The sequence below is a fragment of the Lissotriton vulgaris genome, chromosome 7 (assembly GCF_964263255.1).
Source record: "Lissotriton vulgaris chromosome 7, aLisVul1.2, whole genome shotgun sequence".
Classification (NCBI taxonomy): domain Eukaryota; kingdom Metazoa; phylum Chordata; class Amphibia; order Caudata; family Salamandridae; genus Lissotriton; species Lissotriton vulgaris.
Window position 1 is genome coordinate 437,369,201 of NC_141695.1, and position 21,438 is coordinate 437,390,638.

Here is a 21,438-nt window from a genome sequence, read left to right on the forward strand (position 1 = left end):
CCTCTTCTAAAGTGTGTGACACCAGTACTGTCCCTTTATTCCAGTGTGCGACACCAGAACTGTCCCTCTTCTCCAGTGTGTGACACCAGCACTGTCCCGTTACTCCAGTGTGCAACACTAGAACTGTCCCTCTTCTCCAGTGTGTGACACCAGCACTGTCCCTTTATTCCAGTGTGCGACACCAGAACTGTCCCTCTTCTCCAGTGTGACACCAGCACTGTCCCTTACTACAGTGTGCGACACCAGAACTGTCCCTCTTCTCCAGTGTGTGACAGCAGCACTATCGCTTTACTCCAGTGTGCGACACCAGAACTGTCCCTCTTCTCCAGTGTGTGACAGCAGCACTGTCCCTTTACTCCAGTGTGAAACACCAGAACTGTCCCTCTTCTCCAGTGTGTGACACCAGCACTGTCTCTTTACTCCAGTGTGCAACACCAGAACTGTCCCTCTTCTCCAGTGTGTGACACCAGCACTGTCACTTTACTCCAGTGTGTGACACCAGCACTGTCCCTCTTCTCCAGTGTGTGACACCAGCACTGTCCCTCATCTCCAATGTGTGACACCAGCAGTGTCCCTCTTCTCCGATGCAGGACACCAGCAGTGCCCCTCTTCTCCAGTGTGTGATTCCAGCACTGTCCCTCTTCTCTAGTGTGTGATGTCCCTCTTCTCCAGTGTGTGACACCAGCACTGTCCCTCTTCTCCAATGTGTGACACCAGCAGTGTCCCTCTTCTCCAATGCGTGACACCAGCAGTGCCCCTCTTCTCCAGTGTGTGATACCAGCACTGTCCCTCTTCTCCAGTGTGTGATACCAGCACTGTCCCTCTTCTCTAGTGTGTGATGTCCCTCTTCTCCAGGTGACACCAGCACTGTCCCTCATCTCCAATGTGTGACACCAGCAGTGTCCCTCTTCTCCAATGCAGGACACCAGCAGTGCCCCTCTTTTCCAGTGCGTAAATGTAAATCTAAATGTAAATGTACATGTATTTATATAGCGCAAATCACCGACCCGGTATCTAAGCGCTTGCTTAGGGAACCCGTCCTGGTATTCCCCTGTGAGATAACCCCAGCAGGGTATCCACAAGGTGAAAGCCAGGCATCCCACCGCGAGGGGCCGTTGTGGAGATTAAGCAAGCTATTGCCCAGAGTCGCAGAGTGTGAACCCATGAATCGAGTAGGCACCGGAGCGAGAATTGTCGAGTCCGTGGAATTTTGAGCCCATCCAGCACTGTCCCTCTTCTCCAGTGTGTGGCATCAGCACTGTCCCTCTTCTCCAGTGTGTGACACCAGCACTGTCCCTCTTCTCCAATGTGTGACACCAGCAGTGTCCCTCTTCTCCAATGCGTGACACCAGCAGTGCCCCTCTTCTACAGTGTGTGATACCAGCACTGTCCCTCTTCTCCAGGTGTGACACCAGCACTGTCCCTCATCTCTAGTGTGTGATACCAGGAGTGTCCCTCTTCTACAGTGTGTGATGCCAGCACTGTCCCTCTTCTCCAGTGTGCGATACCAGCACTGTCCCTCTTCTCGAGAGTGTGATACCAGCACTGTCTCTCTTCTCCAGTGTGTGACACTAGCACTGTCCCTCTTCTCCAGTGTGACACACCAGCAGTGTCCCTCTTCTCCAGTGTGTGACATCAGCAGTGCCACTTTTCTCCAGTGTGTGACACCAGCACTGTCCCTTTACTCTTGTGTGCGACACCAGAACTGTCCCTCTTCTCCAGTGTGTGACACCAGCAGTGTCCCTCCTTTCCAGTGTGTGACACCAGCACTGTCCCTCTTCTCCAGTGTGACACACCAAAACATGTGTGATACTTATTTATTTAAAGGGTTTTCTATAGCGCTGGCTAGACCCGAAGGTATGAGAGTGCTTTTCATAAGGTTCCACATAGTTGCAAACTTACAAGTTACCAAAGATATTAATAAAAACTTTTAAGGAGCATGGAAGAAAAGGAAAATGGAGTGAGGAAGGGAAAGGGGGGGGGAGTGCAAAAAGGGGTAGGGTATAGATACGACAGAGAGACGAAGGGATAGTGTGCCCAAGGTCCGGCTGGGTGGGTGACAGCCGAGGGGGAATCCGCAGTCCATCTCCTCTTCAGCTATCAGGTAGCTCCACCTGGCATAGGTCAAATTGCTAGGTCTCAACAGAAAAACATTAAACAGATAGAAGACTGGAAGAAGGGAGCGTAGAGGGGGAAGGGGGTCGGGTGAAGGGGAGGGAGGGTTATACAACAGAGAGACAAAGAAAAGTCTGCCCAAAGTCCGCCTGGGTAGGTGACGGCCAAGGGGGAATCCACAGCCTATCTCCTCTTCAGCTAACAGGTAGCTCCACCGGGCCTCGGTCGAATAGCAGGGTCTCCACAGCCGAGGGAAAGTTCAAAAGAGTACATGTTCTGCACATGTGCCTCTTTCCCATGTGTGATACTAGCACTGTGCCTCTTTCTGAGGCAGGATACCAGCACTGTCTGTCTCGTGGGTATAATACTAACACTGTGCATCTCTCCCATGTGTGATACCAGCACTGTCCGTCTCTCTCACCTTGTAATACCAGAACGTTCCCCTTTCTCCCATGCCGGACCTCAGCACCGTCCCTCTCTCCCTTGTGTAAAACCAGCACTGTCCTTTTTCTCCAAGTGCTACAGTTCCACTCGTCTCAGGTGTAATACTCCCAATCGTCTCCCTCTTTCCACTGTGCAGAAACAGGATCTAAGACCTCTTTCTCCACTGGGGTTGCCAGAAGCAAAGGGGCTCTACAGAGCCACATCTCATGAGCTCTTGTCCTGCCACCAACAGAAATGGGACAGTGTGGGGAACTCACTTTTGACATGCTCTCCCGCTCCGGACAGCATCTGGTAGAAGATGTGGAAGGTCCTCTCGTCTTTGGCTTGGCGAATGGCGCGCGACTTCTCCAAAAGATCTGAACATTGTGTTAAGGAACAAACAGGAGTGTCTTGGAAGAGCCACAGGAGAAGCGGAAGGAAAGGAAGATTCTTTAAATGGATAACCACCGTCACCCAGACAGCAAAAGGCTTCAGAGGAGCAACTACCATCATTGGATCCACGACAGGCATCATTGGAGTAACCAATGACACAGGTGGGAAAAGGTTTCCGAAAACATCCAATGCCACACATACACACAAATAAGCACATTTCAGAGGAACAACCAATGCACCTTTACCCCGCCTACATACACACAAGATTTTAGTCAATCAACCAATGCCCCTTTACCCCGCCTACATACACACAAGATTTCAAAGAAACAACCAATGCCCCTTTACCCCGCCTACATACACACAAGATTTCAAAGAAACAACCAATGCCCCTTTACCCAACCTACATACACACAAGATTTCAGACAATCAACCAATGCCCCTTTACCCCGCCTACATACACACAAGATTTCAAAGAAACAACCAATGCCCCTTTACCCCGCCTACATACACACAGGATTTCAGACAACCAATGTCCCTTCACCCCACTTGCACACACAAGACTTCAAAGGAACAATCAATGTCCCCCTCATTCCACCTATACACACAAGATTTCCGACAAACACGACAAGCCACTGCTCCAAACACCACACCAACATTCAAAAAGTCTTCCGGGGAAGAACTAGAGGCTTCAGGTGGAAACAGGACAGAGTAGTACATTTGAAATAAACGATCACCAGACAGGAAGAGGTTTCCCAAGACAGGGAGAGGTCCAGGGGATTAAACTCTTTTCTTGACAGAAGGAGTTTCAGCCAACCCACCCAAACCAGAAGAGGTTAAAGAGGAACACAATCAAGAGGACAATCCTTTTCAATCAGGCTAGAAGACACCAAGGCTATCACACAAAGAGGACAATGTTTCGGAAATCAATTAATAACAGCACCTCCTAACAGAAAGAGGCGCAAGGAGCACAAGTACCCTCAGCAGGGTGCAGTTTACAGAGACCAGCCAGCATCAGCACAGGAACTACTGTGCTGCATACTGACTTCAGGGGAAAAACAAACTCAAAACTGTTCAATTTCCTGCAAAACACACTGTCCTGATTCAGACCCCAAACTCTAGCGCCAAAATGCATCAGGGTGTTTGTTCTCACAAATCAGAATGACACAAATCACAGTCACCAGAACATTTCATTAGACTGTTTACTTCTTCTCATACCACCATTTTGACGGACAGCGCACTAAGGATACAGGTCTCAATGTTTGCTCCAACGATGTAACCAGCGACATCAAAATTAATGCGGATGAATTTCCCCTGAAAGACAAACAGAGGGGGAAACTGTGTTTAGGAGTTCAACTGTGCCATGTGTTGACCACTAGAGGTTTTTACTTTTTCTGTGCCTCCATTTTGTCCTCACGAGGGTTCCGGCCTCGAGAATGTTCCCAGAATTCTACCTAATAAGTATAAATGACTAGGCTGTTTTCCTGCCTCTCTAAGAGTGGTGTGCAACCTTTAGACCGGGATCTGTTACAAGACACAATATAGTCTAGTATAACAGTTCATTCGACTTAATATTAAAACAAATAAGAAACGCATGTAGAAGATGCTGATATGCGTCCTCTTTTTCAAATTCATTACATAAAAGACTATATCTTCAAATGTTTAACTTTGAAATTACACACAAATGAAACTATTCTCTCCACTAGAGAAAGAAAGCATAAAGTGCTCAGAAGTGCCCAGACGTCCCTGTCTCAACAGTAAAGTGTATTTTGCTGGAGTCTCAATTTCTCTCTCTCCAAGTACCCATATTACTTGGAATGAGAGTTGTCGAAGGCGAATTAAATGGAAAATCCAATGACCATCGAATGGTGCAGTGCCATAAAGGTAAGTATGAAACCGGCCCAGCTTGAATCACCATTATAACTTCTTACAGGATTTTTGTGATTTTACATTCTCAGCATCGCTTAAACTCCAATATCTAGCTTTAACCATTAAGAATCTTAGATAGGTGGGGGTGCTTGTAACTACTTTAAAAAAGGGAAGGAATATAGCCTCTCCATCCCAAATTGGGCAAAAAACATAAGGGAGAACTTTTCAAGCAATCTTAAGGTAATAAGACAGAAAGTGCTCACTCCGCTGCTGTCCATATTTCACTCGGCAACATCAACATTGATTTCAAAGCAGCCAGACTAGCGGACAAAAGATACAACTGGACTCATACAGCTGGAATTAGTATAGCTTTACAGATGTTCCAAAATTATTTTCATATAAATCCTTAAATCTTATCCAACTCCTGCCCGTCATGCCATTATGCAGGCCATATAGAAACATGTTATACACATAACACAGACTTTAGAAGGATGTGTAAAAGCCACAGTTTTTAATGAAGTCTTGAAGAGCTCTCATAATTGCCTAAATTAATTGAATTTTTGGGCGTAACTATTTTCAATGTTTGTCTTTTCAAAAGCAAGTCTTACCCTACTGGTAAGTACTAAACAATTATATATTGTGGAGTGGCCAACATGAAAGCCAGTCTGAGTGGGAGAAAAGCAATATTGTTTTTCCATTTGTTAGATGTGAGATTATTTGGCCTTTGCTAGGACCTAAACCCCTCTGAGCCACCCTTCAACACTCTCCGGACTCAACATATCAAGCAGTCTAGTTATTCTGCTGTATAGATCTGCATTGTCAGCCCAGAGGTTAAAGATCTATTGTTTATGAAATGCATAGACTAAGACTGAGTCAGTCCAGTATAACCATTGGCTTGATTTCGTCAGCCCCCATCTTGATTCATCGAGAGGAATGTGCATCTCTCCTCTCATGGGGCTGGTTGTTAGGTTTGTCAATCGACCTCCTAAGAAGTCGATTTACTTCAATGCATGAGGGACTACTGTATGTCTAAAGACTACCGTCACTCACCATACCTTTGGTCACATTCATCATCATCATCATAATCTTAATTCGGCTAAACTCAAATTCATCATAAAAGATACATACATTATAATACAACATAATTTCATCTTAAAATCAGGACGCATTTAATAAAACATCGAACAATTAAGTCAATACATACGATGACCCGACCCATACAAGTAAATTCCATAGAACACTGCACACAATACTCCTTAGGCAATTCGAAATAAAGTGTAGAATAAAAAGACAATAAATTCATATGAAACAGATTCTAAAATCATCGCTCCATAGCACGCCTTGTAATTAATGAACAACTTGCAGTCCAAAAACAAACATGGTCACTAAGGGATTGCAAGCATACCGCCTGACGATCTTGATAAAAATGACACTCTTTTAAAATAGGGAATATAACATCTCATCATATATGCGGTACTAGGTGTTGAGGAGACAAAGTTTCGGCCACCCGTACCTAGATTTTGCATTTCACCCCGAGGTTTTGGAACTGCTAATAACAGGTGTACTAAATTCATCTTAAACCTTGTAAGCAGAAAGCGGTGAGGATTACCGGTTACCGCAAAAAGCCATCATTTGTAAAACAAATGAATTGGTAGTGATGCCAAAGGGTCAGTCAGTCAGTCAGTCAGTCAGTCAAGATATCTTTATTCGACTTTTTCCAAGTCATACAAAGAAACATAAACAGTAAAACATGGCATAAAATACATATATGTAGTTGAATGTTAAAAAAAAACGACATACTTCATATACATTAAAAAAGTACTATGTACAACGGTTTAAGAAGGCGAAATTTGACCAGCAGCTTTCACCCTTGCTGCGGCCACTAAAAAATTTGCAATACAAAATGTTGTACGTGGATTTGACACAAGCTGTAAATAAAGCAGCGCCGGGCGCACCTGAGTAAAACCTGCTTCTCTCAAGATGGGGAGCAAATATTTTTTCCTCGGCTCCTGATATTGGCTACAGAACATGACGCAATGCATTGTGTCCTGTACCGAAAAGTCATCACAGCTACAAGGTGGGGCTAGCTCTGGCTTCTGCCATTTCTTAAAAGAACCCAGGTAAAAATGTATCAGGTTGAACCTGAACTTTGTCAGTAAAAACCTGTGATAGGGATGTGTAACGAAGCTGAGATAAGGGGCAAGTAAGGGAGCGCTGACCAGGAGGTTGTGTGCCCTAACTGAGGGCTTCAATAATTCAACATCCTCTCGACGAGCTGCCTTCTTTTCCATAAATGCCTTTTTTATATGGACGATATCTGATGCCTTGATTTTTTCTGGGCTTAGGAAAAGTTCTGGGCGGCCTAGATCAGTAAATGATTTGTTTAAATAGGTCAGCCATGGAATGCTCTTAGATTTATCTAGGGAGAGTACATCTTTCAAAATGGTATGGTTCAATGGGAGATCGTCATTCAACCATATTTTCAGCCATAAAATCAGCGGCGCTAGGCTTAATAGATCCGACAGGTAGGGTAAACCCACCTCCTGATGTATTGAGTAAGTTGGGGCTGACTGGGGTAAGGAGAGGAGAGATCTAATAAATTTATTTTCCGCTCTCTGAATAGGCTCAGGATTTACATAGCCCCATAGCGGAGATCCATAAAGTGCTATGGCCACGGATTTGCACCTATAGATCTTTAAAAGGGCTTCCATTGGCCTTGCCCCCAACTTACCCGCGAAGCCAAGGATCGCTAAAGAAGACCTAGTTACTGCCAATCTTTTTGCTGTTACCTGGGGCCCCCATGTTCCCTTATTATCGAACAAGACTCCCAAATAGGGGAACGTGGTGACCTTCGAAACGGGGACCCCACTACAGAAAAATGATTTATGACGTTTTTTAGTGCACTCACGCCCCATGACCATCGTGTGAGATTTTGACGCGTTCACCTTCAGGTCCAAATTGTCCATAAATGAGCCGAAGGCGTCCAGTAGATGCTGCAGTCCGACGCCAGTACGAGCGATCAGCACCGCGTCGTCCGCATACAGGAGTGCCGGTATGTGCACATCTCCTGCACGCGGTACGTCCGCGCCCTGACCGCGCAGGTGTTCCCCTAGGCCATTAATATACAAGGTGAAAAGTGTAGGGGCCAGGATACACCCTTGCCTCACCCCCTTTAAAGATTTAAACATGGGGGTACATCTGCCATTGTTTGATACGCGAACTGCTGCAAATAGTTCCCGATGCAGCGTAGCCATGAATGAAACCAGAGCTTTGTCAATACCCAACTCTAATAATATCGCCCACAGTTTTGATCTGTTTACGAGATCAAACGCCGACGAGAGGTCCATGAAGGCGAGAAATACGGAACCCTCCTTGGCGACCGTGTACTTGGAGATGAGTAGGTGCAGGTTGCAGCATTGTTCGATGGTCCCTTTCCTCTCCCTGAAACCGTATTGCAGTTCGGACATCCCCCCGCAGGCCTCGACATTCTCCCTCAATCTTGCTAGAAGTACTCTGCCCAAGATCTTTACAGTTGAATCCAGGAGGGATATTGGCCTATAAAATGCTGGGTCGTCCCGCCGACCTTTGTTTTTAAAAATAGGGACGATGATAGATTGGGCCCATGAAGCGGGGGCTGAATTTCCGTTAACTGCATTAAATACGTTTGTCAGGACCTCGGCCCAGAGTTTGGGTGAGAACAGGAAGAAATCTGCGGGTACTCCGTCTGGCCCAGGTGCCTTGTTTTTAGTGGTTGCCAGCAGGGCTTTTTCCACTTCCTGGGTGTTAAAGATAATGTGGTGGCCATCAGTGTTCAACGATGTGCCTTTCTTTGTTCCTTCGTCATCACCCCCATATACTTTTTCAAAGAAGGACAACCAAGACTCGTCAGTGATCACGCAGTCCATGGGATCGTTGCTGTCATCAAGGAATAAAGGCTGTTTGATAATTTCCCAGAATCTCCTGCTGTCCTTCAATACTGCTGCCGAGAGGAGATTATCCCATGTTTCGTGTTTGATATTATCTTTGCGATTCTTAATGGCCGCTTTGTAGACTTTCCTTAAGCTCGCGATGTCCTCTTTGACCCTGGGCACAGATTTAAGGGCCGCCAATAATTCTCTGTGGGCTTTGGAACATGCATGGTCAAACCAGCGCTTATGTCCATCGGCACCCTGGATGGGTTTGGCAAGTAAATCCTTCGAGACCTGATCGCAAATTGCCTCATAAGCTGCGATGATTTTGGTCCTTTGGGTGCCCGGGTCTCTGCACTGCTCCACCCGTGCTTTAATTTTTGGATAACATTTTTCATAAAAGTTTTCCGGGATGACTTTAGCCCACTTAATGCGTCTGGCTTGATCTGTGGTCCTCAGGGAATGGGCAGGTTTGTACTTTGCTGGTGGTGGCCCCAAGTGAGCTCCCCATGCCACTTCAAGCAGGACTGGGTTGTGGTCACTGTAAATTGTGGGGACTGTGCGGTAGGCCATGATCCGCTGCAAGATGCCTGATGAAACAAAAATGTAGTCAATCACTGTTCCCTGATGAACTCCAGTAAAAGTTGGGTTTCTCTGCCCACAGTCCGGTTCGTGTAGATCAAAATAGGCCAAAAGCTCCTCGAGCTCCTGCCCCTCAGCGGAATGTTCAAAATGGGGTCCCCGTGTGGCTGCATCGTCAGCCTCGTCAACATCTTTACCCTTACAGGCAGAACCACATGGATGAATGTTAAAATCGCCTAATAGGATTAACTCAAAAGAAAAATCGATATCTTGTGAGACTATGTTTAAAATATTTTCCAGGTTAGCAATGTTGCGGCCGCTGTAGTCACTATTCCCGGAATTGTAAAAATTAACAAACAATGTCCTGCATTCTTTGTTTATCACCCTCTCAACTATCAGGATATTATCAGATTCAGTACTAATCTGCCTGTAGGTACCTTTTTGGGCTAATGAAAATAGAAGCACCAAGCCACCTTTGGCTCTACCCGCTCTACTGGGTCTTGCAGGTTTGACGAAACTAGAGAACCCATCCAGCCAAAAACTGTTGGATGTGTCCCACGTTTCTTGTAAGGCAATGATATGATATTCTGAGACAAAGCTCAGCCAAGCTTTGTCCTGGCGTTTTGCATTTGTCCCTGCTACGTTCCAGCTTATGATCTTACATGGTACAAACGATGATGGTTTTAGGATGTTTGGAACTGCTGGGGCTATTTCGACTGGATGTTGTAAAGCCGAAGCACCACTTGCTAATGGTGGCACATTCGGTGCCTCCCTGGCATGCCTGGAACCTGTTTCAAGTCAATCACATATGTTTAAATCCGATAGAGGGGCAAACCTATTACCTGTGCTAACGCCCCAATCAAACGGAGTGGCTAACTGGCCCTGGCCATATTGTGCCGGGTTCCACGTAAGTAGAGGAGTGTTAGGGTAATGCGGTAACTGATCGTTTCTCTGCCACTGAGCTTGCCTAAGACCCCAGGCGTTACGAACCTCGCCCGGCAAGCCCCCGTCCCAAACACTACCTCTTGGCTCTCGGCCCAGGACGGACCTGGTATTCAGGTCTGTTGGGCGATACGATCTTCCAAAGTCCTGATAAACTGTAGGCTGGAGCCAATCATTAGGATGTCGAGGTCTGGCGGCGTCTCTCCAGTTATTCCTAATGGTGTGTCTATTGTAACCAGTGGGATTAGGTAAGGTACAAAATTTTGACTTGTCATAGAAGAACTTGAGAGTGAGAGGGACTATGGAACCTCTGCGTCGTTGAGGCGGAAAGACATTATTCAGAATATCTGGAAGGACCTCTGCGTTAGCGAAGTTTAGAATAACGCAATCCCCCGTAAACTTTTTGGGCTTGCTTCCTATCCAGGATACCCTCCTAGACATGACGATGTCCCCTGCCAACTTGTCGTGTCCTTGAGCTGTCATATGCATGTTGTTGGTGAGCCAATACAGCGCTTTGTCTTTTAAATCCTGATTGGACTCTGTTTTGCCTTCTGCTAAGGCAGGGACGTTTGCCAGCACCAGAACTACCGGTGAGGCTTCCAGAATAAATTGAGCAGAAAAATCCTCCTGCTGTATCCCCTCAGGGGCGGAAGTTGTACTAGTGCCGGGGTCTGCTGCATCCACGACTTGTCCAGTAACAGGCAATAAGGTTGGTAGTGAGGAAGGTGGGAGCGAAGAACCCTGATGAATAGGTTGTAGGTTACTTACACTAGAAATGTGCTCCTCATTAGTGGGTATTAAATTTGTGACAAGAGAGGACAAGTTTTCCACCTCTTCAGCCAACTTGCTATGAACTGTGCCCAGCTTTTTGACCTCAGATGTTAATTTATCCAGTTTCCCGATCAGGGGTTTAATTATGGTCTTGATTTTAATATCCATCATTTCCTGGATTCTGTTAAAGAGATCGTCATCATTATTACTTCTAGGCTCGATCTCGGTATCAAAATCAGCCTGTTTCCCTAGCCGCTTAGGAGGTGGGGTGATGGCCTTTTTTCTGCCTGGGTGTTTCCCCCCCCGTTTGGCTGTGGATTTGCGGCAGGCTCTGACCGCCCGTGTAGCGGGCCGCGGTGATTGAGATGCTACTTCCGTAATAGATGTCTGATGATTTGGATCGTTATTGGTATTTATTGAAAGATCTGCTGGGTCTACTCTATCAGCTTGAAGATTATCATCAGCATCATTGATGTCCTCAGATCCATTAGAGTGAATGGTCAAGTCTGTGAGATGTATTGCGGGGTTAACTTGCGGTGGGTCAGATGCCCCAGCGCTAAGTACGCTTGTGGACGGACTTTCAGGAGGCATAATGGGTGACTGACTTAGGCCAAGGGATTGCCTTCGCTTGTTATTAATGTCATTAACCACTTGTACCAAATATGAGTCTAGAGTGTTCACTGTCTCATCCGGTGCAGGTAGCCGTTTTTTCCCCATTGTCTTGTCAGTAAATTAAACAACTTGCAGAGGGCTCGTCCTCAAAAAATAGCTAAGGAGAGAACCGATGTGACTGAACGTCGGTATCTGTTTTGATACAGGCTTAACGCGTCACAGTAGAAAGGTCAATAAAGTGTTAACAGATTTGAACAGTACCTTGATGTTCCATCCGACAGGTGAAAGGGAGAGGCCTAGCCTGGCCTCTTCGTGCCTCTGAGGGCCACAGAGGGCCCGCCCTTTGCCCGGGCTTCGCCCCGGGCGTCCCGCTCGCGTCCCGCGTAGCTGAGGGCTGGTTCTTTTTCAACGCCCCTCCTGACGCCTTGGATCGGCGTCAGGGAACGCGCCTCCGCCGCAAAGGCTGCCGGGACCTGTAGTCCCGAGGCGGCGGTGGCGTGCCTGGTGCTCGCGGTCTGCGGTCTCCTTGTGCCGGTTCTTCCTGGGCAACAATGTTCCTTGATACAATGCAGGAATGGGTAAGATCCTCTGCGCTCCGCTAACAAATCGCTCTAAAGAGAGCTCCCCCCGCTACACCGAGGGCTGGTTCTTTTTCAACGCCCCTCCTGACGCCTTGGATCGGCGTCAGGGAACGCGTCTCCGCCGCAAAGGCTGCCGGGACCTGTAGTCCCGAGGCGGCGGTGGCGTGCCTGGTGCTCGCGGTCTGCGGTCTCCTTGTGCCGGTTCTTCCTGGGCAACAATGTTCCTTGATACAATGCAGGAATGGGTAAGATCCTCTGCGCTCCGCTAACAAATCGCTCTAAAGAGAGCTCCCCTCGCTACACCGAGGGCTGGTTCTTTTTCAACGCTCCTCCTGACGCCTTGGATCGGCGTCAGGGAACGCGCCTCCGCCGCAAAGGCTGCCGGGACCTGTAGTCCCGAGGCGGCGGTGGCGTGCCTGGTGCTCGCGGTCTGCGGTCTCCTTGTGCCGGTTCTTCCTGGGCAACAATGTTCCTTGATACAATGCAGGAATGGGTACGATCCTCTGCGCTCCGCTAACAAATCGCTCTAAAGAGAGCTCCCCCCGCTACACCGAGGGCTGGTTCTTTTTCAACGCCCCTCCTGACGCCTTGGATCGGCGTCAGGGAATGCGCCTCCGCCGCAAAGGCTGCCGGGACCTGTAGTCCCGAGGCGGCGGTGGCGTGCCTGGTGCTCGCGGTCTGCGGTCTCCTTGTGCCGGTTCTTCCTGGGCAACAATGTTCCTTGATACAATGCAGGAATGGGTAAGATCCTCTGCGCTCCGCTAACAAATCACTCTAAAGAGATGGGCCAAAGGGTCGTTTATCTAATGGTTTGCAGCACAGGAGTGACACTACAGTGTCCCTGGACCACTGATGCAATTCAGCATGCCTAGCAGCTGCCCTGCTCCTGCCACCAGGCGGCTGATGAAATACAAACTCAGTGCCCCTGATGGCTTTGGCAAAGCGAATAGGATGGTCTTATCATTCAAAATGCAAGCCAGACATATTGGCTTTGCCAATGATTGTTCAAATAAAGACACTAAAATAAATCCCGACTATGCCTCAGGCAGGGTGATTATCAAACTGATTGCCACTATACGCACGGATTTCACAAAATGTGGAAAGTAACAGTGAAATTCAATTCCAGCAATGACAATTAAACACGAGCCTGCAGGCTTGCCTAAAACCTAAACACTACCAATTACACGTGTCTCTGTAATACTTGTAATGGTGTCAACATTGCTACACAGATACATAATTTGAGGAGTCACCTTCAATGCGGTGCAGGTTGGAAGGTGGTCTATTTAAGGAGAGGGCAGGCAGGAGATGCAGCAGAAGGGGTAGTATTCCTCTATTCCCCATAGCCCACGCTCGTGCTGTCCAATTTACATAGTTTGAAGCAGGGCTTCCCTGCGTATTCATTATGCAGGTAACATGGAAATACCATTACATGGTGCCAAATACAGCAAATTACATGTTTTTTTCCTTTCTAGTTTTTTTTTGTAAACTAGGAAACAAGTGCTCAAGCTAATTCAGGTCCCGCAGGAAATTTCTGACCCTGGGCACACAAACACCTCTGACAAGTCTGCAAACATGACATCAAGAGCAGAAGGAGTTTCTTTGACAGGAGTCCATTCCTGAGACTGCCTGCCTGATAGAAGCCCAGTGAAAGAAGCCTGAGAAGAAGCACTTGCACCGTAGCACCTCAGCGTCATTAGCTACAAAAGGTGTATTTTCACAAGCACACCTTGAGCGATCTAGCAAAACACTCCAAGAACCTGAGTCGCGGCCTCCAGCGTCACCTCAGCTGCATGATCTTATTCACAAGCACACCTTGAGCGATCTAGAAAAACACTCCAAGAACCTCTGAGTCGCGGCCTCCAGCGTCACCTCAGGTGCATTATCTTATTCATAAGCACACCTTGAGCGATCTAGCCAAACACTCCAAGAACCTCTGAGTCGCGGCCTCCAGTGTCACCTCAGCTGCATTATCTTATTCACAAGCTCACCTTGAGTGATCTAGCAGAACACTCCATGAACCTCTGAGTCGCAGCCTCCAGTGTCACCTCAGCTGCATTAGCGATCTGCAAAACACTCCATGAACCTCTGAGTCGCGGCCTCCAGTGTCACCTCAGCCGCATTATCTTATTCACAAGCACACCTTTAGCGATCTAGCCAAACACATCAAGAACATCTGAGTCGCTGCCTCCAGCTTCACCTAAGCTGCATTATCCTATTCACAAGCACACCTTGAGCGATCTAGCCAAACACTCCAAGCACCTCTGAGTCACGGTCTCCAGCGTTACCTCAGCTTCATTATCCTTTTCACAAGCACACCTTGAGCGATCTAGCAAAACACTCCAAGCACCTCTGAGTCACGGTCTCCAGCGTTACCTCAGCTTCATTATCCTATTCACAAGCACACCTTGAGCGATCTAGCAAAACACTCCAAGAGCCTCTGAGTCGCGGCCTTCAGCGTCACCTAAGCTTCATTATCCTATTCACAAGCACACCTTGAGCGATCTAGTCAAACACTCCAAGCACCTCTGAGTCGCTGCCTCCAGCGTCACCTCAGCTTCATTATCTTATTCACAAGCACACCTTGAGCGATCTAGCAAAACACTCCAAGAACCTGAGTCGCGGCCTCCAGCGTCACCTCAGCTGCATGATCTTATTCACAAGCACACCTTGAGCGATCTAGAAAAACACTCCAAGAACCTCTGAGTCGCAGCCTCCAGTGTCACCTCAGCTGCATTATCTTATTCACAAGCTCACCTTGAGTGATCTAGCAGAACACTCCATGAACCTCTGAGTCGCAGCCTCCAGTGTCACTTCAGCCGCATTATCTTATTCACAAGCACACCTTGAGCGATCTAGAAAAACACTCCAAGAACCTCTGAGTCGCAGCCTCCAGTGTCACCTCAGCTGCATTATCTTATTCACAAGCTCACCTTGAGTGATCTAGCAGAACACTCCATGAACCTCTGAGTCGCAGCCTCCAGTGTCACTTCAGCCGCATTATCTTATTCACAAGCACACCTTGAGCGATCTAGCAGAACACTCCAAGCACCTCTGAGTCGCGGCCTCCAGCTTCACCTCACCTGCATTATCCTATTCACAAGCACACCTTGAGCGATCTAGCAAAACACTCCAAGAACCTCAGAGTCGCGGCCTCCAGCGTCACCTCAGCTGCATTAGCGATCTGCAAAACACTCCAAGAACCTCTAAGTCACGGTCTCCAGCGTCACCTCAGCTTCATTATCCTATTCACAAGCACACCTTGAGCGATCTAGCAGAACACTCCATGAACCTCTGAGTCGCGGCCTCCAGTGTCACCTCAGCCGCATTATCTTATTCACAAGCACACCTTGAGCGATCTAGCCAAACACATCAAGAACATCTGAGTCGCTGCCTCCAGCGTCACCTCAGCTGCATTATCCTAATAACAAGCACACCTTGAACGATCTAGCCAAATACTCCAAGAACCTCTGAGTCGCGGCCTCCAGCGTCACCTAAGCTGCATTATCCTATTCACAAGCACACCTTGAGCGATTTAGCCAAACACTCCAAGAACCTCTGAGTCGCGGTCTCCAGCGTCACCTCAGCTTCATTATCCTATTCACAAGCACACCTTGAGCGATCTAGCAAAACACTCCAAGAGCCTCTGAGTCGCGGCCTCCTGCGTCACCTAAGCTTCATTATCCTATTTACAAGCACACCTTGAGCGATCTAGTCAAACACTCCAAGTACCTCTGAGTCGCGGCCTCCAGCGTCACCTCAGCTTCATTATCCTATTCACAAGCACAGCTTGAGCGATCTAGCCAAACACTCCAAGAACCCCTGAGTCGCGGGCACCACCGTCACCTCAGCTTCATTATCCTATTCACAAGCACACCTTGAGCGATCTAGCCAAATACTCCAAGAACCTCTGAGTCGCGGCCTCCAGCGTCACCTCAGCTTCATTATCCTATTCACAAGCACACCATGAGCGATCTAGTCAAACACTCCAAGCACCTCTGAGTCGCGGACTCCAGCTTCACCTCACCTGCATTATCCTATTCACAAGCACACCTTGAACAATCTAGCAAAACACTCCAAGAACCTCTGAGTTGCGTCCTCCAGCGCCACCTCAGCTTCATTATCTTATTCACAAGCACACTATGAGCGATCTAGCAAAACACTCCAAGAACCTCTGAGTCGCGGCCTCCAGCTTCACCTCACCTGCATTATCCTATTCACAAGCACACCTTGAACAATCTAGCAAAACACTCCAAGAACCTCTGAGTTGCGTCCTCCAGCGCCACCTCAGCTTCATTATCTTATTCACAAGCACACCTTGAGCGATCTAGCAAAACACTCCAAGAACCTCTGAGTCGCGGCCTCCAGTGTCACCTCAGCCGCATTATCTTATTCACAAGCACACCTTTAGCGATCTAGCCAAACACATCAAGAACATCTGAGTCGCTGCCTCCAGCTTCACCTAAGCTGCATTATCCTATTCACAAGCACACCTTGAGCGATCTAGCCAAACACTCCAAGCACCTCTGAGTCACGGTCTCCAGCGTTACCTCAGCTTCATTATCCTTTTCACAAGCACACCTTGAGCGATCTAGCAAAACACTCCAAGCACCTCTGAGTCACGGTCTCCAGCGTTACCTCAGCTTCATTATCCTATTCACAAGCACACCTTGAGCGATCTAGCAAAACACTCCAAGAGCCTCTGAGTCGCGGCCTTCAGCGTCACCTAAGCTTCATTATCCTATTCACAAGCACACCTTGAGCGATCTAGTCAAACACTCCAAGCACCTCTAAATCGCTGCCTCCAGCGTCACCTCAGCTTCATTATCTTATTCACAAGCACACCTTGAGCGATCTAGCAAAACACTCCAAGAACCTGAGTCGCGGCCTCCAGCGTCACCTCAGCTGCATGATCTTATTCACAAGCACACCTTGAGCGATCTAGAAAAACACTCCAAGAACCTCTGAGTCGCAGCCTCCAGTGTCACCTCAGCTGCATTATCTTATTCACAAGCTCACCTTGAGTGATCTAGCAGAACACTCCATGAACCTCTGAGTCGCAGCCTCCAGTGTCACTTCAGCCGCATTATCTTATTCACAAGCACACCTTGAGCGATCTAGAAAAACACTCCAAGAACCTCTGAGTCGCAGCCTCCAGTGTCACCTCAGCTGCATTATCTTATTCACAAGCTCACCTTGAGTGATCTAGCAGAACACTCCATGAACCTCTGAGTCGCAGCCTCCAGTGTCACTTCAGCCGCATTATCTTATTCACAAGCACACCTTGAGCGATCTAGCAGAACACTCCAAGCACCTCTGAGTCGCGGCCTCCAGCTTCACCTCACCTGCATTATCCTATTCACAAGCACACCTTGAGCGATCTAGCAAAACACTCCAAGAACCTCAGAGTCGCGGCCTCCAGCGTCACCTCAGCTGCATTAGCGATCTGCAAAACACTCCAAGAACCTCTAAGTCACGGTCTCCAGCGTCACCTCAGCTTCATTATCCTATTCACAAGCACACCTTGAGCGATCTAGCAGAACACTCCATGAACCTCTGAGTCGCGGCCTCCAGTGTCACCTCAGCCGCATTATCTTATTCACAAGCACACCTTGAGCGATCTAGCCAAACACATCAAGAACATCTGAGTCGCTGCCTCCAGCGTCACCTCAGCTGCATTATCCTAATAACAAGCACACCTTGAACGATCTAGCCAAATACTCCAAGAACCTCTGAGTCGCGGCCTCCAGCGTCACCTAAGCTGCATTATCCTATTCACAAGCACACCTTGAGCGATTTAGCCAAACACTCCAAGAACCTCTGAGTCGCGGTCTCCAGCGTCACCTCAGCTTCATTATCCTATTCACAAGCACACCTTGAGCGATCTAGCAAAACACTCCAAGAGCCTCTGAGTCGCGGCCTCCTGCGTCACCTAAGCTTCATTATCCTATTTACAAGCACACCTTGAGCGATCTAGTCAAACACTCCAAGTACCTCTGAGTCGCGGCCTCCAGCGTCACCTCAGCTTCATTATCCTATTCACAAGCACAGCTTGAGCGATCTAGCCAAACACTCCAAGAACCCCTGAGTCGCGGGCACCACCGTCACCTCAGCTTCATTATCCTATTCACAAGCACACCTTGAGCGATCTAGCCAAATACTCCAAGAACCTCTGAGTCGCGGCCTCCAGCGTCACCTCAGCTTCATTATCCTATTCACAAGCACACCATGAGCGATCTAGTCAAACACTCCAAGCACCTCTGAGTCGCGGCCTCCAGCTTCACCTCACCTGCATTATCCTATTCACAAGCACACCTTGAACAATCTAGCAAAACACTCCAAGAACCTCTGAGTTGCGTCCTCCAGCGCCACCTCAGCTTCATTATCTTATTCACAAGCACACTATGAGCGATCTAGCAAAACACTCCAAGAACCTCTGAGTCGCGGCCTCCAGCTTCACCTCACCTGCATTATCCTATTCACAAGCACACCTTGAACAATCTAGCAAAACACTCCAAGAACCTCTGAGTTGCGTCCTCCAGCGCCACCTCAGCTTCATTATCTTATTCACAAGCACACCTTGAGCGATCTAGCAAAACACTCCAAGAACCTCTGAGTCGCGGCCTTCAGCGTCACCTAGGCTGCATTATCCTATTCACAAGCACACCTTGAGCAATCTAGCTAAACACTCCAAGAACCTCTGAGTCGCGGTCTCCAGCGTCACCTCAGCTTCATTATCCTATTCACAAGCACACCTTGAGCGATCTAGCCAAACACTCCAAGAACCTCAGAGTCGCGGCCTCCAGCGTCACCTCAGCTGCATTATCCTATTCACAAGCACACCTTGAGCGATCTAGCAAAACACTGCAAGAACCTCTGAGTCGCGGGCTTCAGCGTCACCTCAGCTTCATTATCTTATTCACAAGCACACCTTGAGCGATCTAGCAAAACACTCCAAGAGCCTCTGAGTCGCGGCCTCCAGCGTCACCTAAGCTTCATTATCCTATTCACAAGCACACCTTGAGCGATCTAGCAGAATACTCCATGAACCTCTGAGTCGCGGCCTCCAGTGTCACCTCAGCCGCATTATCTTATTCACAAGCACACCTTGAGCGATCTAGCCAAACACACCAAGAACCTCTGAGTCGCTGCCTCCAGCGTCACCTCAGCTGCATTATCCTAATAACAAGCACACCTTGAACGATCTAGCCAAACACTCCAAGAACCTCTGAGTCGCAGCCTCCAGCTTCACCTAAGCTGCATTATCCTATTCACAAGCACACCTTGAGCGATCTAGCCAAACACTCCAAGAACCTCTGAGTCGCGGCCTCCAGCTTCACCTCACCTGCATTATCCTATTCACAAGCACACCTTGAACAATCTAGCAAAACACTCCAAGAACCTCTGAGTTGCGTCCTCCAGCGCCACCTCAGCTTCATTATCTTATTCACAAGCACACTATGAGCGATCTAGCCAAACACTCCAAGAACCCCTGAGTCGCGGGCACCACCGTCACCTCAGCTTCATTATCCTATTCACAAGCACACCTTGAGCGATCTAGCCAAATACTCCAAGAACCTCTGAGTCGCGGCCTCCAGCGTCACCTCAGCTTCATTATCCTATTCACAAGCACACCATGAACCTCTGAGTTGCGTCCTCCAGCGCCACCTCAGCTTCATTATCTTATTCACAAGCACACCTTGAGCGATCTAGCAAAACACTCCAAGAACCTCTGAGTCGCGGCCTCCAGCTTCACCTCACCTGCATTATCCTATTCACAAGCACACCTTGAACAATCTAGCAAAACACTCCAAGAACCTCTGAGTTGCGTCCTCCAGCACCACCTCAGCTTCATTATCTTATTCACAAGCACACCTTGAGCGATCTAGAAAAACACTCCAAGAACCTCTGAGTCGCGGCCTCCAGCGTCACCTAAGCTGCATTATCCTATTCACAAGCACACCTTGAGCGATCTAGCTAAACACTCCAAGAACCTCTGAGTCGCGGTCTCCAGCGTCACCTCAGCTTCATTATCCTATTCACAAGCACACCTTGAGCGATCTAGCCAAACACTCCAAGAACCTCAGAGTCGCGGCCTCCAGCGTCACCTCAGCTGCATTATCCTATTCACAAGCACACCTTGAGCGATCTAGCAAAACACTGCAAGAACCTCTGAGTCGCGGGCTTCAGCGTCACCTCAGCTTCATTATCTTATTCACAAGCACACCTTGAGCGATCTAGCAGAATACTCCATGAACCTCTGAGTCGCGGCCTCCAGTGTCACCTCAGCCGCATTATCTTATTCACAAGCACACCTTGAGCGATCTAGCCAAACACACCAAGAACCTCTGAGTCACGGTCTCCAGCGTCACCTCAGCTTCATTATCCTATTCACAAGCACACCTTGAGCGATTTAGCAAAACACTCCAAGAGCCTCTGAGTCGCGGCCTCCTGCGTCACCTCAGCTTCATTATCCTATTCACAAGCACAGCTTGAGCGATCTAGCCAAACACTCCAAGAACCTCTGAGTTGCGGGAACCACCGTCACCTCAGCTTCATTATCCTATTCACAAGCACACCTTGAGCGATCTAGCCAAATACTCCAAGAACCTCTGAGTCGCGGCCTCCAGCGTCACCTCAGCTTCATTATCCCATTCACAAGCACACCATGAGCGATCTAGTCAAACACTCCAAGCACCTCTGAGTCGCGGCCTCCAGCTTCACCTCACCTGCATTATCCTATTCACAAGCACACCTTGAACAATCTAGCAAAACACTCCAAGAACCTCTGAGTCGCGGCCTCCAGCGTCACCTCAGCTTCATTATCCTATTCACAAGCACACCTTGAGCGATCTAGCCAAATACTCCAAGAACCTCTGAGTCGCGGCCTCCAGCGTCACCTCAGCTTCATTATCCTATTCACAAGCACACCTTGAGCAATCTAGCAAAACACTGCAAGAACCTCTGAGTCGCGGCGTCAGAACCAGAAACAGAGTAAGGAGCTGGCCCAATCCACACTGGTGCTGGGACACCGGTTGTGCAGGTCTTTGTAACCTAGGGGCTGGAGACCTGAATCAAAAGTGTAACACACCCTGCACGTCACTAGTACAGGTCTAGGAATTAACTGACTTTCAAGACACTGAGTGGGGGACCCTGATAAGCTCATTAAAACATTTCTATTTCTTTTAACTGATCTGTAACCAGCAAGTACTTAAAGTAATGTTTTGTTGAAAGGACGATGAACACGC

The 21,438-nt window shown here is 48.2% G+C and overlaps 1 protein-coding gene across 3 annotated transcripts in view; it reads right to left on the minus strand.

Moving 5' to 3' along the window:
- Nucleotides 1-21,438, minus strand: part of LOC147701804 (myosin-10-like) — a 633,212-nt gene that overhangs the window by 247,023 nt on the left and 364,751 nt on the right. For all 3 annotated transcript variants that reach the window (XM_086930428.1, XM_086930427.1, XM_086930429.1), the window contains exons 8-9: nucleotides 4,179-4,242; nucleotides 2,817-2,915 (exon numbers count right to left, since the gene is read on the minus strand). In XM_086930428.1, coding sequence (XP_086786554.1) covers nucleotides 2,817-2,915; nucleotides 4,179-4,242 — 163 coding nt within the window. The remainder of the gene's footprint in view (nucleotides 1-2,816; nucleotides 2,916-4,178; nucleotides 4,243-21,438) is intronic.